This window comes from Portunus trituberculatus, chromosome 47, assembly GCF_017591435.1.
Source record: "Portunus trituberculatus isolate SZX2019 chromosome 47, ASM1759143v1, whole genome shotgun sequence".
Lineage (NCBI taxonomy): Eukaryota > Metazoa > Arthropoda > Malacostraca > Decapoda > Portunidae > Portunus > Portunus trituberculatus.
Genome location: NC_059301.1, coordinates 34,035,986 through 34,050,985, shown reverse-complemented (window position 1 = coordinate 34,050,985; position 15,000 = coordinate 34,035,986). Strand labels below are relative to the sequence as shown.

At 38.5% G+C, this 15,000-nt stretch overlaps 2 protein-coding genes across 5 annotated transcripts in view; both read left to right on the top strand.

The window, feature by feature from the left end:
• Window positions 1-15,000, top strand: part of LOC123498209 — a 42,885-nt gene that overhangs the window by 20,677 nt on the left and 7,208 nt on the right. The gene's annotated exons all lie outside the window — the stretch shown is intronic.
• The window catches only part of LOC123498119, a 26,532-nt gene that overhangs the window by 9,489 nt on the left and 2,043 nt on the right, over window positions 1-15,000 (top strand). For 3 of the 4 annotated variants that reach the window (XM_045245284.1, XM_045245282.1, XM_045245281.1), the window contains 2 exons: window positions 13,511-13,612; window positions 14,559-15,000. The exon at window positions 14,559-15,000 is cut by the window's right edge and continues 2,043 nt beyond it. In XM_045245284.1, the coding sequence (XP_045101219.1) occupies window positions 13,607-13,612; window positions 14,559-15,000 (448 nt within the window). In that variant the 5' untranslated portion in view covers window positions 13,511-13,606. The remainder of the gene's footprint in view (window positions 1-13,510; window positions 13,613-14,558) is intronic. The other variant, XM_045245283.1, reaches the window with a different exon arrangement.

The window sequence follows — 15,000 nt, the reverse complement described above, 5'->3', positions numbered from 1 at the left end:
TGAATTTCTGCTCTACGAACAGCTTTGACACCCCTATCCTGTTCGTTAAGCGGAGTGTTACTGTATTGTAAGGTAACACCCAACCTCAAGTGAGCTTAGACACTTGACTGATAGTGACCTGGATTTGTATGTTGAGTCATTACATTATGATGTTAGCTTAAGTACTATTTAATTCAGCCTTTTATATTATGTAAACTCAGTACTTAGCTGTTACAAGTATTTCCAATACCATAATCCTTCCTGCAGCCTACTCGGCATGTGGAGAAAACGAGCCGCTCCTTCGTCTCATAGCAACACACACATACATGCACACACATGCCAGGTGCCTTTATACCTTTATTAACCCCTTCAGTACCGGATGTGTGTTTTGTGACACGTGCGTGTCACGGCTGAGTTCACGCACCAGGAACCGAGCGCACTCCCCGTGACACGCACATGCCACGGTTATAAGCTGTGTGTATTGAGGGCTCTCAAGGCCTCGGTTTCTGGGTTATTTCTACCCACGTGGTGGCAAGTGTCTGTGTTTACAAACATAAGGCGGCAGCCATTTGTGGGACGGTTTGAAACGTCATAAACTTTGACCAATGAGTTATTGTCAGTGCTGTGACGTAATTTGTGAAGACCAATCATCATATTATTTTTTTTTATACATCATATTTTCTGACCTACGTATGGCAACACATGCTTGTCGAGTGCCGCAATGCGATATTCTCTAGCTTCTTTTCAGTGCTGCCTGAAGTTTTTTTGTGGTAGCACGCACGGATTTACCATATTTTACGGCTTACAAGACGCACTTTTTTTCCTAAAAAATACCCTGAAAAATACTAGTGCGTCTTCCAAGATGAATGTTGTATTGTAAGGCAGCATCCAACCTCAAGTGAGCTTGAACACTTGACAGATAGCAACTTGGATTTGTATGTTGAGTCATTACATTATGATGTTAGCTTAAGTACCATTTAATTTAGCCTTTTATATTATGTAAACTCAGTACTTAGGTGTTACAAGTATTTCCAATACCATAATCCTTCCTGCAGCCTACTCAGCATGTGGAGAAAACGGGCCGCTCTCTCGTCTCATTGCAACACACACATACATGCACACGAACGCACAGACATCATGCCAGGTGCCTTTATACCTTTATTAATAATTAGAACATCTAAGTGGCTTACTCATTCAAGCAAGAGTCAAAACTCCACTTGTGAATTGTATTCACATTGATAAAGCCTATGAAGCACAACTGCAAAATAAAATAAATACAAACTGCAGCACTGACGTGTTCGGTTTCGGCGATTGGATAAGTGATTCCATAATGTAAACAACAGGTCCAAAACATGCCGTCGCCCGCCACTAAAACAAGAAGAGATGTTTCACTGTGTATATGTATATACCTAAGGTGTTTTTATTTACATAGTTTTAAATTTGTGGTGAGTGCTCCAACAAATTTGTAATGCGTGGTGAAACAATAGTGTCTTGCAGACTCCTTGCTTCTGATGTTTTTGTGTTCAGTGGTCGGGTATATGGTGAATCCTTTCTTGTATGAGAATAACTTTTTTTTTTTTTTTTTTTTTTTTTTTTTCTTAGAAATTTCTTTCAAATATTAGGGTGTCTTCCAAGATGCAGCGTCTTGCAAGCCGTAAAATACGGTACTTAGCAATTATGGATGTCTCTACAACTGACAATGAAGATGAATATGATAGTGGAACAATAAGTGAATTTGAGGGGTCTGATGACTCAATGGAAGGTGATGATACTTTGTTTGATCCTGAAGCTATCAGTGATGTAGAGAGTGATGCTAGCAGCAGCGACGAGAGTATTGAGACGTTGTCCGCAAGCAGTGGTCTGTCATGCAGCCCTCCTGCCTCACCCCCCACAGCTGCTGGTAGACAAACAGATTTCACACTTCTTTCAGACCCATTCATTCTCTGACACCAGACCTAACCCTCTACCTACAGGTAACACTGATTTTCCTGATGTACATCCTAGTATTATTCTACATCATGAAGCTAGTGCTATGAGTAATCTACACTGTTTTCAGTTATTCATGGGGAAAGATGTGATTACTGCTCTGTGTCTCTGGACCAACACACGTGCTGCATATTTTTTTTTACTCAAATGACATGTTGTGGGGTTTCTCTGATAGAAGACAAAAATAAATAATATAGTGTGAACAGGGTGTTTGTGAGAAGAAGCTACCGCACGGACGATGTGGAGGAGTGCGTGAGCAGTCGGTTTGGTCTTGTTTACATAAGGTTGACGGGTCGGTAACGATGGGGTTAATAGAACATCCAAGTGGCTTACTCATTCAAGTAAGAGTCAAAACTCCACTTGTGAATAATATTCACATTGATAAAAGCTTGTGAAGCACGATTGCAAAATAAAATAAATACGAACTGCATCACTGATGCGTTCGGTTTCGGCGATCGGACAAGTGATTCCGTAATATAAACAATACGTCCAATACATGCTGTCACCTGCCACTAAAACAAGAAGAGATGGACTGTTTCACTGTATGTATGTATTTACCTATGGTGTTTTTATTTACATAGATTTAAATTTGTGGTGAATGCTCCAGCAAATTTGTAATGAGTGCTGAAACAATAGTGTCTTGCAGACTCCTTGCTTCTGATGTCTTTGTGTTTAGTGGTTGGGTATATGGTGAATGTGTTCTTGTATGAGAATGACATTTTTTTCTTAGAAATTTCTTTCAAATATTAAGGTGCGTCTTCCAAGATGCAGCGTCTTGCAAGCCGTAAAATACAGTAGTTGTCTGAAAAGTTGTGTCGAGTTGATAGGTGGAAGAATTGACTTTTCGAACCATTGAACACTACTAAGTTTTCTCTGCCCCAAACTGAAATTTTAGAAAGATCATAAGTCAGGCATTTTGTGGCATCCCTGCAGAAACTGTTGACTTCATGAATTGTTGGTCTTCTGAAAAAAAAATGTGGAAAGATGTAGGGTGGTATCATCAGCATAGGAGTGGATAGGGCAAGAAGTTTAGTTAAGGTCATTAATAGATAGTAGGAAGAGAGTGGGTGACAAGATAGAACCCTAAGGAACACCATTGTTAATAGATTTAGAAGAAGAACAGTGGTCATCTACCAGAACAGCAATAGAATGGTCAGAGAGGAAACTTGAGATAAAGTTGCAGAGAAAAGGATATAAACTGTAGGAGGGTAGATTTGAAATCAAAGCTTTTTGCCAGACTCTATCAAAACCTTTTGATATATCTAAGGCAGCAGCGAAAGTTTCACCAAAATCTCCAAGGCAACAGCAAAAGTTTCACTAAAATCTCTAAGGCAACATCAAAAGTTTTACGAAAATCTCTAAAAAGAAATGGAGATGAGAGAGAGAGAGAGAGAGAGAGAGAGAGACTGACTGACAGTGACAGTGCAATGTAAGAATTGCCTTTATTTCACTTGTATACATATACAGTGAAGCTGCATGATAACAGACATCGCAGTAACGGATTTTGCTCAATAACAAACTTCAGATACTAACCAATTTATGGCTCTCTCTCTCTCTCTCTCTCTCTCTCTCTCTCTCTCTCTCTCTCTCTCTCTCTCTCTCCCCAACCAACCAACAAATCCATAGTTTCCAAGTGAGACAGTGGCGTAGTGGATAAGGTGGTGAGTGTGGGATCGGGGCAGACATCCACGCATAGGTTCAAATCCCACCACATACTGCTTTGATGCTATGCTATTTGTTGAGTGTTTTAATATTACCTACATGTCACCATGATATCCAGGTTCTAGGTGGTTACACCAAAAATGCACTTGGGAAGTGATATGGGCCCTAATATGGGTACCACTATAAATAAAATTCCTTGTGCCACAAATGGGCGGAAGCTTAACAGCGCTTCCCACATATACTCTTCAAGTATGCCTACAGGCGCTATAGGCCATAACGTAAAAAAAAAAAAAAAAGTGACTGCAAACGAATACACATATGACACGATAAACAAGCCAAAAAAGTTATATTAGATACCATTGTAACTTGTTCATCTACAATTTACAAAACTTGTAATTACCGTATTTCCCGTCTCATAAGACGCTACAACTGGTAAGACGCACTCTATAATTAGCTAAGCAATTTTTGGTAAGAAAAGTTTTGAGGGTTTTACAACCTACCTGAGCATCAGTTCCAAGTCGGCGACTCTACAGCACCAATAACAGCATCAAAATATTGCTTTATTTCAAAATATCAACAAAATTTTATAAAATAAATACTGCTAAAATAATTGTTACAAAATAACAAATTGCAGACATTTATTGATCCTCAAATCCTGCGAATTCTTTGTTGCTACTGTGTTCATTGCTGCTGTCACTTTCCGTAGTTGAATCTGGGTCATCTACATCGGCGTCACGGTCTTCATAGAGAAATTCATCCTCAGTTCCATCCAACACATTGCTTATTCCACATTTCTTGAATGATCTGACTATAACTTCTTCCTTCACTGCACCCCATGACGTCTTCACCCATTCACAGACTTGTGTAATAGATGGTCTTTTGAGTCGTCCTGTTGGCGTTACGTCATGGTTACCAGCAGCCATCCACTTGCCTCACTCCTCACGCACGAAACCTTTAAAGGGCTTGTTGATGCAGACGTCTAAGGGTTGTAGCTGTGATGTTAAACCACCTGAAATGACTTTGTTTCGTATTTAATTGTTGGAGTTTTTTCTTTGTGGCTTCAGTTTTGTGGGCTCTAAACTGATCCCACACTAGTAACTCTGGTTTCTTCAACAAACCACCAGGACGTTGTGACCAGACCTTCTCAAGCCACAGTTGAACTCCAACCTCATCCATCCATCCTTTAGGGTGCACATGAACAAGAACACCAGCTGGGATCTTATCTTTAGACATAATTTTCCGTTTGAAAATAAGTAGTGGTGGAAGTTTTCTGCCGTCTGCACAGCAGGCCAAAGTGAGATTTCTCATGACCAGTTGTTTTTATTGTCACTGTCTTTGCTTCTTTGTTTTCAACACTTTTGTTTGATGAGACATCGAAAGTCAACAGTACTTCATCCATATTGCCGATCTGTCCCATTTCATAATTTATCTCTTTTCTAGCATTTGTCACATATTTGTGGAATTCTTGCACTTTATCCTCGTATTCTGCAGGCAATTTCTGTGCAATCCTGGTCCTCACTCTCATACTCAGATTGTTCCGTTTCTTGAAGCGGTAGCACCAAGATGATGGTCCAGTAAACTCATTTGCTGGTATGTTTCTTTCTGCTGCCAGTCTCTTTGCTTCTTCCATTATCATCTTCGTTGAGACGGAGTATCCTTTGTTTCGGTGGTCGTCTACCCATGTTTTCATGATTTCTTCTAGTTGTGGGAATTTTGCTTCCTTATAACGTAGTCCATGTTTCCTCTTTTTCGCTTTCTTTAATTCCTCTTCTTGCTTCCTCCATTCTCTTATCATTTTTTTGGTTGGTGGTGATCCGAAGTGCCTCTCAACTGCTCTGTTGCCATGCTGCTTTGCATATTCAATAACGTCTAGCTTGTAACCGACAGTATAGGCCTTCCTTCTCTGCTTTGATGCCATTCTTGGAGGAGTATTGTCTGCTGAATGACAGGGAAGGCAAGGGGAGTTGCGACGTCTGCTAGGATACCGTTAGTTGGCATGTTTGTGTGTAGATGGCGTTGGTGAGTCATCAAAACAACCAATTCACTTCATAACAATTGGTATTGTAAATATCTTGTTACCTTCGTCAGAAAAAGTGCAGTATCAAAATAGATATCTTCGTATACTGTACCTTCATTAAACAAAGTGTAGTATCAAAGTAAATGATAATTATAGGATTACATTGTATGTTTGTTGAGTGTGAGTGTTTCTATGTCATTCCTGGTGTTGGAGCTTTTCAGACACCCCTATCAACTTGACCTTCCAGTGTTAAGACGCAGGGTGATTTTGGGGGCATTTTTCAGGAAAAAAAGTGCGTCTTATGAGACAGGAAATACAGTAGGTGGAGAGTGGCGACTGCTTGCCTGTTGGGTCACTGGATGGACACTCATGGTGATTGTGGTTCCAGGCTTGTTAGACCTGCAGCCTGTCCCAGTGAAATGTTAGTTATGCATTTCTGTTTGAATGTTGTTGGGCAAGCGAGAATAATAACTGTCACACAGAGAGAGAGCGAGAGCGAGAGCCACTGCCATGAATTGCTACATATGCATTTCTGTTTGAATGTTGTTGGACAAGAGAAGATAAAGAAATTTTCACACAGAGAGAGAGGGAGAGAGAGTGCTGCATATGAAGTGCAGACAATATACAGGCAACCACCGCTTAACGAAGGGGTTACATTCCTAAAAACCCTTCATTAAGCGAATTTTCGTTAAACGAATCAATTATAACAAGTTTAACCCCTGACTTGAGCTTCCATTGAGAGTAAACAAAGCGAGAGTGCATCATAGTACAGTAAAAGGTTTAACCCGTACAGTGTCAGCAGATCTGAGACTTTGTGATTTCGCCAGTGCTGGCCACATCATGGATTTTTTTTTTTTTTTTTGCTTAACCACTCTTAAATGATGTGAAACAAATTAAAATGACAGTCATTCCTCCCAGAACTGACTGGAAGTGGTATTAATTGGTGCAAGATGTTTTTGCGCTAAGGTTAGCAACTTAGCAAAGCCTTATGTGACTAGTTTATTCGCTTCCTCGTTTCTCACCAGTCGATCCCCTAGTTGGACACATGCATAATATCATTCCTGAACTGAAAGAAAAACATGTCATGTTTTGCTGTTTGGGAGTGTTTGTGGCTAAAAATAGACACGAGATATCGTGATGGAGTGTTGCCTTTCGTGGTGAAAATATTTTCCGAGTAATATGTACTTGTTTTTCCTTTTAACAAAGTGATTGGAAAATTCTTATTTATGTCATACAAAGTTTTCACTACCACAATGTAACAGTTACCAAAAACTTCTGAAATGGTAAGAGTAAGTAATGGAAATTACGCTTCGTTCATATTAGAGGAATTGAGGGGTCAGTTTCCCGCTACACCGAGCTAAAGGCAGCAGAAACTGCTAAAGTTCAGATATGTAATAAATAAATACAGGAAGCATTCATGTTAGCAGGGACGAGGAGGCAGCATGAGCAATGTCTACAGTGCATGATGGCAGTATACTGGTAGGTTTTGAGGACGCAATACCTCCGAAAACACAAGGAAGCTCGCCGACGTATCTCATACGTCTCTGACGCCCGGTTCGCTCAGAGTAGCCGACGTATCTCGTACGTCTCTGACGCTGTATGGATTAATGAAAGTAAAAATTACAAAGTTAAACATTTAAGCAGTTTAATTTAAGACTAAAGCATTATAATGTACACTAATGTATGTATGTAAGTAACTTTATGATGTCGATGATCTAAGATTTATGAAGGGAGGGAGAGTGGAGCGGGAAATACACTAGCTGGCAACCTTTTGAATATAAGTAAAAGACGCATCATTGTATCACATACAAAACTTATGTACCACATTTCCACAAGGCTTTCCATTCTATCCATTGCAGAATCACGAGTTGATGTGATTCTTTTAACTTGCAAGGTAGATATGATCTCACCAGCCTTCTTAATAGAGTCTGCTGACTTGAAAATGGTAGACAGTAGATGGAGTCAAGCCATGGTGGGAAGCAATACTATTAGTTTTCTCGTCTCTCTCGTGTCTGTGAATAATATCCAGCATCACTTCGAGAGTAAGAGACTTCTTGGTCGTCTTAGCAACGCTAGGCGACATTGCAGGGCGTTTTGGTGGCATGTTGAGCGAGGGAAGACGAGCTGCTGCTGACGCTGTTATTGTTTTGAACTAGGTACGCTTGTTGTCCACGAGAGGCGCTGGTGTATTCAAAAGCCTGTCGGCTCTCGTGATACGGCGGGGGTTTCAAACTTGGAAAAAATTACTTGGATAAAATTTCGTTAGAGTGAGTTTGGTGTTCATTAAACGAGCAGATGGTATTAAAAGGAAACCTTCATTGTAGCAAAATTTCATTGTGTGAACCTTCGTTAAGCGGGGGTTGCCTGTGCTCTAAAACTAAAACTCTCCAGTCATTTGATTTTTTGTCTTCATTTACTGGTCTTTGCAAGTCTACAATTTCATTTCTTTTTTCTTTTGACTAAAGGTAATTTAGTATAAAGTGGACTAGGTTTTACTTTTTTTAGATGATATAAAGAAAAAATTGTTTCATCAGCGCAGTATCGAAAATTACGTAAACAACTCTCTCTCTCTCTCTCTCTCTCTCTCTCTCTCTCTCTCTCTCTCTCTCTCTCTCTCTGAAGTACAGTAATACCTCAAGATACAAATGCCCAACATACAATTTTTTTGATAGACAAAAAAATGTCCTGAAATTTACGCCTTGAAATACGAAGATATTTTTAAGATACAAATGGCCATCAGTAGGTGGCGCAGCGATCGCTCGGCTATCCTGCGTTGTGTATCATTGTTCATCTTTTGTGCATGTATGTGTCTGTGCTCCTCGGCAGTGTGTATTTTTTCCTAAGGTTTGGGTCCCAAAAGTAAACGTTTGGCGAGAAACACACAAAATAGCCTGTATTCACATACTGATTACACTTAGAAATTCAATAAATGAGTGAGTACGAATGGTGTTCTACCCACAAGCAACTCTTCCTCTTTGCAATGCAAAATACCAGAAGTCTCTAGATGTCATATTTACCAAAATATCACAGGTTGAATGAGGTGGTATCATCGGCGTGCGTGGCCTTGCATCCAATCGGGTTCAGCAGCCTTGGCTAGAGCGATAGAAAACGGGCCCCTTGTATCCTCTCTCTCTCTCTCTCTCTCTCTCTCTCTCTCTCTCTCTCTCTCTCTCTCTCTCTCTCTCTCTCTCTCTCTCTCTCTCTCAAATGTTGTCTCCCCGCAACATGGTGAGAGATCTGAGGTAGAAAAGTAAGGCGTGTGGGAGAGGTGGTGAAATCAGACACCATGAAATCAGTGTCGCTCCCACCATCCATCGTTGGTGACACAGTGACGTAGAGCATATGTTTACTCCTGATGAGTGTTGCCAGCTCACAAGCAAAGAAAATGGGAAGAATATAGCCGTAAAAAGCCTAAACATCTATCGACGTGTCCCGAGTTTTGCGGGTTAAGTTTTTTATTTTGGGCAATATTGTATATTTATTTCATGCATACAATAAACATTGTATTTATCTTATATTAAATTTATATTTGGTTGGTATTTAAAGCATGTTGATTTTTAGGGGGAGGAAATTTGTATCACAAGAACGAATTAATTCTATTTCCATTAATTTCTATGGGAAAAATTTATTTGATATACGATTTTTTTAATACAACGATTGTCACAGAACTAATTAAATTCGTATGTTGAGGTACCACTGTACTTGTTCATGTTGTAGATTATTGCCTTAGATTAGCTGTGAGGGTGGCCATATGGCAAGTTTGCAGCAGGACAATACTCTATAGCAAGACTGTTTAAGGTGCAAGCCTGTGAAGTTTTGGGGCCCAGTGGCCAGCAACACTCGGCAGGGTCGTACTTCCCTACTAAGATGCCACGTTTAGAATAGGGAAACACTTTTCTATAGAGAACACACCTTAATTTTTACCTCAACAGCGATGTTGAAAGAAAGATAGAAGAATTTCAGAAGTAATTTCAGAAACACCAATTTATATAGAAATCAGAGGGAGAGAAAGAAAGACAGAGACAGAGGGTAAGGAGGGTGGAGTGGCATTAGAGAAAGAAGGCAAGCCCATGATCTATGGAGAGGTGGCAATAGTGTGAAGGTAGTCTGCTCTGACTCTGACAATCCCTTGTCTTTCTCCCCTCTTTTGTCACCTCTTTAATGTCCTCCAGGCAGTCATTAAATGCTTGTTAAGGATACCACTGGACCACATGGGAATTATGCCAAATAGTAAGTTATATATTTAATTCATCCATTCTTGATAAGACAACTTTTTATTACTGTACACTTCTTGAACAACAATGAACTTTTATTTCAACATTGAGTGTAGAATAAGATGGATTAAATTCTCAAAATATTTTTTTGTGTTATTGATAGAAAGTAAATTATCAAAAAAGGGAAAGAGGATGTTTAAGGGTCTCACAGAGAAACCATTCTCAGTAACAGACAACCCGTCATTATTGTGAGGCGCCACTGTAATAATGTATGAAAGTGACTGTGATTCCCATCTTTTTAGCTCATTAACATTAATGAAGTAATAAACATATGTTTTATAATTTGTAGATCATGTTTTCTTTCATTAATAATGTTGATACACACAATGGGCTGTGTTGGTATACATAGTGGTCCGAGTTGGTATAGGTGATTAGTTAATGGGCTGAGTTGCTCTGTAACCTGTTTTGGGCTCCACTGTCTCTTTTATTATGTGATTATGACACATTATTTATTTCTTCTAGCTGGTGATTGGTTAATGTCCCTTGATCAAAATGCACTACTTTTAGCTGAAGGAAGAATGTCAGCCATGCACTAATTTCACTAATGTCATCTAGCAGAGACTGCCGCCAGAGAAGTGAAACAGAACTGAGAAAAAAGTATCCAAGATGGTGACCCTTAGAAAGCTTTAGTGCATTGCACAGACCTCATATTTATTTATTTATTTATTTATTATTATCATTATTATTTTTTTCTTTTCTTTGGGGGGGGGGGTTGTGCACAATTTTTAAGTCGGCAGTGTTAGTGAATCCAGCCTTAGGTGGTGTGGTTTTCAGTTTGAGCAAACAACACTGTACTGTTCTTGTGATTTCAAGATGACATGTACACTACTCATATCCTTACTTTGCTTAAATTCGCCTCAATTGTATGGAACTATAGCTTCCTTGGAAACATTAAATTATTAGTGTTCGGTGGTGGATCAGAAACATTGTTTGTCTAGAGAACAGTATTACTAGAGATCTCCCTCAGTTTCATTGACGAAAAATATGTACAGTGGTGCCTTGGAATACGAACTTAATCTGCTCAAACTTTTGTTCTTATTCCAAAATGTTCTTACTCCAAAGCATCAAAATACATGTATTCGTATGGAACTAATTATAATTCGTTCCAAACCACCTCCCAAGACCAAAAAAAAAAAATATTTTCCCCTAATTTCTTACTTCTTGAATATATTACTATATATACTACTACTACTACTATTATGCTATAACTAAAAAAGATAGGAAAATAAAGCAGGAAAGTAAGCAAAATGTAATATAATGAAAATTCAACTTCTCGTGGTCAGAAACAAGCGTCACCACATCCTCATGTGACTCCATCAAGCCAACACCGCACACTCTTATATAAGCCAATAAGTTTTTCTTTGATATACTGCATTCATTATGGAAAATAAATCAGGGAAGTAAGAAAATTGTATTATGAAAATTCAACTTCGCAGTCAGAAACAAGCGCCAACGTTTCCTGGTCAAGATGCCCCCCGACCCCAACGGCCCCGTGTTTACCATGACGACCCCACACCAAATTTTAGGTTATTGTCCTCTTATTTCTTTCATTATGTTAACACATTAACCGCGGATGGCAACTCAGCGTTCCTATTTTGTAGTATGGAGTGTTAAAAACCATAACGTATTGGTACACCGGTGTACCTTGCGCATATAGTGCATATACATATCCAGGGTGTAACACGACTTTCTGTAAATATTGAAAGAGTTAAGAAAACATGCATTTCTAAGCAGAAAATGTTATATACACATATGCATTTCAAGGTTTTGTTTACCCATAAGATGATTTTAAAATTTCTGAGAGGCACGCGATAGTCCATTGTGTTTTTATGAGGTGACGATGACTGTTGCTGGCTTGCTGCAGCAGCCAGAAGTGCCATTTGGCTAAATACCGAATGTTTTAATATTATGTTTTGCAATCTTACCTTTAAGACATTGTATCAACAAGTATGCAATTTACTGATAAACATTACACGATAACATTATTGCGGTGATTAAAAGTAAGCGCTCACGTATGGTACTACGTGGTACAGTACCTATCACTGGGTGAGGAAGGAGGGGGAGGGATTAGGGAGTGGGGAGCGACTGATTTATCAATACAATCTGTCTTAGTATAAGATGCTCTATTAACAAGTATAATTTAAAACCATCTTATGGGTAAAATAGAAACTGAGGCCGCTGTAGTCCATAGTGTGGGGCCGTCGTGGTCAGGAGCTGTCTTGACCATGACCCAGCATCAACACCTCCTCCTCAGCAGACTCCATCAAGCCAGCATTACGCACTCTTATCTAAACCAATAACAATTCCAGTATTGTCATGCATCATAATATGTTTCTGAAGTGCTTACTTATCCACGGAAATATATGTACTGTATATCATATATCTCACCAAGAAATACATAAAAAATTATAAAATACAGCATACTGACATAAATACTCTCATCATCCTCACGCTTGGCGCCCTCACACCTACACAAACATATCCTTGTAAAAGCTGATACATGATTGGCTAAGTGTCCACCATCTTGAAAACAATGGGCCAATGACAGGCCTCGATATATGACAGATAGCCTCAAGCATAAACAAACTGTGCAGCATAAAGGAGTGCGGCTTCTGAAAAGCGCCAAGATCATGCTTGAAAGGCTCTAACGTAAGAGCTACGATCGTGCCTGATGGGCTATAAAGGTTAAGGCTTTTAATTCATGAGCTGGATACTCTCTCTTCCCCTCGGATCTTCTAGAATCTTCGGTACGTCTGTCTGTATGTCTCGTGACCAAGTGTGCTGCTACGCTAGGCAATGATCTTAATAACTGAAAACACTTAATGTAATTTATCCCAGGCACTACAAAACAACAACGAAACAACACTCCTGAGACACTGAGGCAGCGTGGTGCCCCAGCATGCAATCAGCTGATTGCACAGTGCTGCGCGCAATCTGTTGACCGCGTTTGTTATTGTTCGCACTCCAAAGCAAAGTTCGTCCTCCAATGCAAAAAAAACACGATTTTTTTTGTTCGTAATCCAAGTTGTTCATACTCAAAAGCATTCGTTCTCCAAGTTACCACTATATAGCCTACCACTGAAAAGTAGATATTTTTCTAAGACACTTTTTATTCCAATAGGGAACATTTTTTTGAATTAAGAGCAAATAATTGAGATACAAGCTCCATTATGGAACAAATTGGTCTTGTATCACATACTGCATTTTTTATGGGCATTATGTTAATTTATTTGATTTTAGCTTATATATCTATTATCAGTTACATGGAAATTATTATTATATTATTATTATTATTATTATTATTATTATTATTATTATTATTATCACATGTTTATTTATTTATTTTATTTACTTTAATTTTGTGCATTGACTTTCTTACAAGATTACTGATTCTTCTGTATTTATATTTCAAAGTCATCATTACTTTAGTATCTGCTTGTAAATATACACTATACTTGCCTTGCTCATCAACTTGCATGACTGTTTGTACTCCTTAAGTTTTTATTCATACACATTCTAGTCTTTTCACTGTTGAACAAACACTTTTGCTTTGTATTGAATAACATCTTGATTTTGTTTTCTTGCTCTACAGCAGGTGTATGCAGTTAGGCAGTGGGCATCTTGTGACCATACTGTAGAAGTTATTTGTGGAAGTCATGATTGCAATTCAATAGTGATCGTCATAGAAATGGAGGTTTGTAATATATTTAAGGTGTGAAATGATGTTTTTGGATATTTTTTTCTTTTCCATATTGTTTTATTCTTACATGGGGGTGGCCACAAACAAAATTCCTCAGTTCCACATCTTGTCAAACGTTATTAACTACACAACCACACCTGCTTGCAAACTGCTAAAGTCCATTTGTTGTTTCTATGTTAGCCTTTCCCTGCTGCTTTTCCCTGCTCATATCACTTTCATTCTCAAAAACACATACAGTGGAACCCTACTAGTCATGCATATCCATTCCAGAAGGCTATATGAATGATGAATAGTTTTTTTCCCATAAGAAATAATGTAAATTGGATTAATCCATTCCAGACTTACAGATAAATTTTTTATGTAACCCTTAGCTGATGGTAAATGTTAATTTAAACACTCACCATCCATTTTGAGACAGTTGGTGATGATGGTTGGCTATCCTGTTCTAATTACATCTCTCCCTCTCACCTTATCAATGAAGGTAGTTTCCTTTTTCATGGTTGGCTAGTCCACTCTATTTATGTCTCCCCCTCTCACTTTATCAGACCACTGAGAGGGGAGTTTCCTTTGTCTTTCTCAGTGCCCATTCCATCCTTTTTTTTTTTTTTTTTTTTTTTTCCTTCCCCCCCCCCTGGGCCATCTGAGCCATTTCTCTCACTCCATCGTATATTGTTGCTTTTTTACATATCAGATGATGTGCTCACTCCTCATTTAGGAATAAATAATCTGATTGTATCCTCATTGTATGAATAGCTTTTAAACAGTGGTCATACTCACTACGTATAGCATTTAACTTCATGTAAGATTTTTGGTATATATTTCTAGAATTATCTAGAGCAGCTTCTATTTATCCTTGTTCAGGAAAATTGTATCATCTGAAGTTTTTAAATCTACAGAATAAAAAGAAGTAGTTTGAAAATTAAGTTTTGTTTTCTTTCAGAGTGAAGAAAGGAATTGCAGCCATTTTTCCAAGTGTTATTTTCAAGTTTTTCTAGAAGATGAAGAAGAAACTTCATTATTTATGGACAGTTGGATTTATCTTGACCATGAAGTAGATGAGGAGCTGTCTTTTGACAAAGAATGCCAGTCTTCTGATCAAGATCCAACAGACATCACAAAGAAATTAGAAGATAAGAATAAGTTAAGTCTGGCTGAATCATTCCCATGTAACTCATCAGCAGAAGACAAAAAGCATAATTTCTCTGTGACAGTACCTCATTTTCATATTTCTGATAAATCTAAAAACACGAATATCCATGAAACTTCAATAGAATATACACAAGAAGATAGTGATAGTAAAATTACTTGCACAGATGCTTCAGAAGTGGTATCATCAGAGGCACCTCATCAGGTTTTATGCAGTCAAGCAGATATCAGTGAAC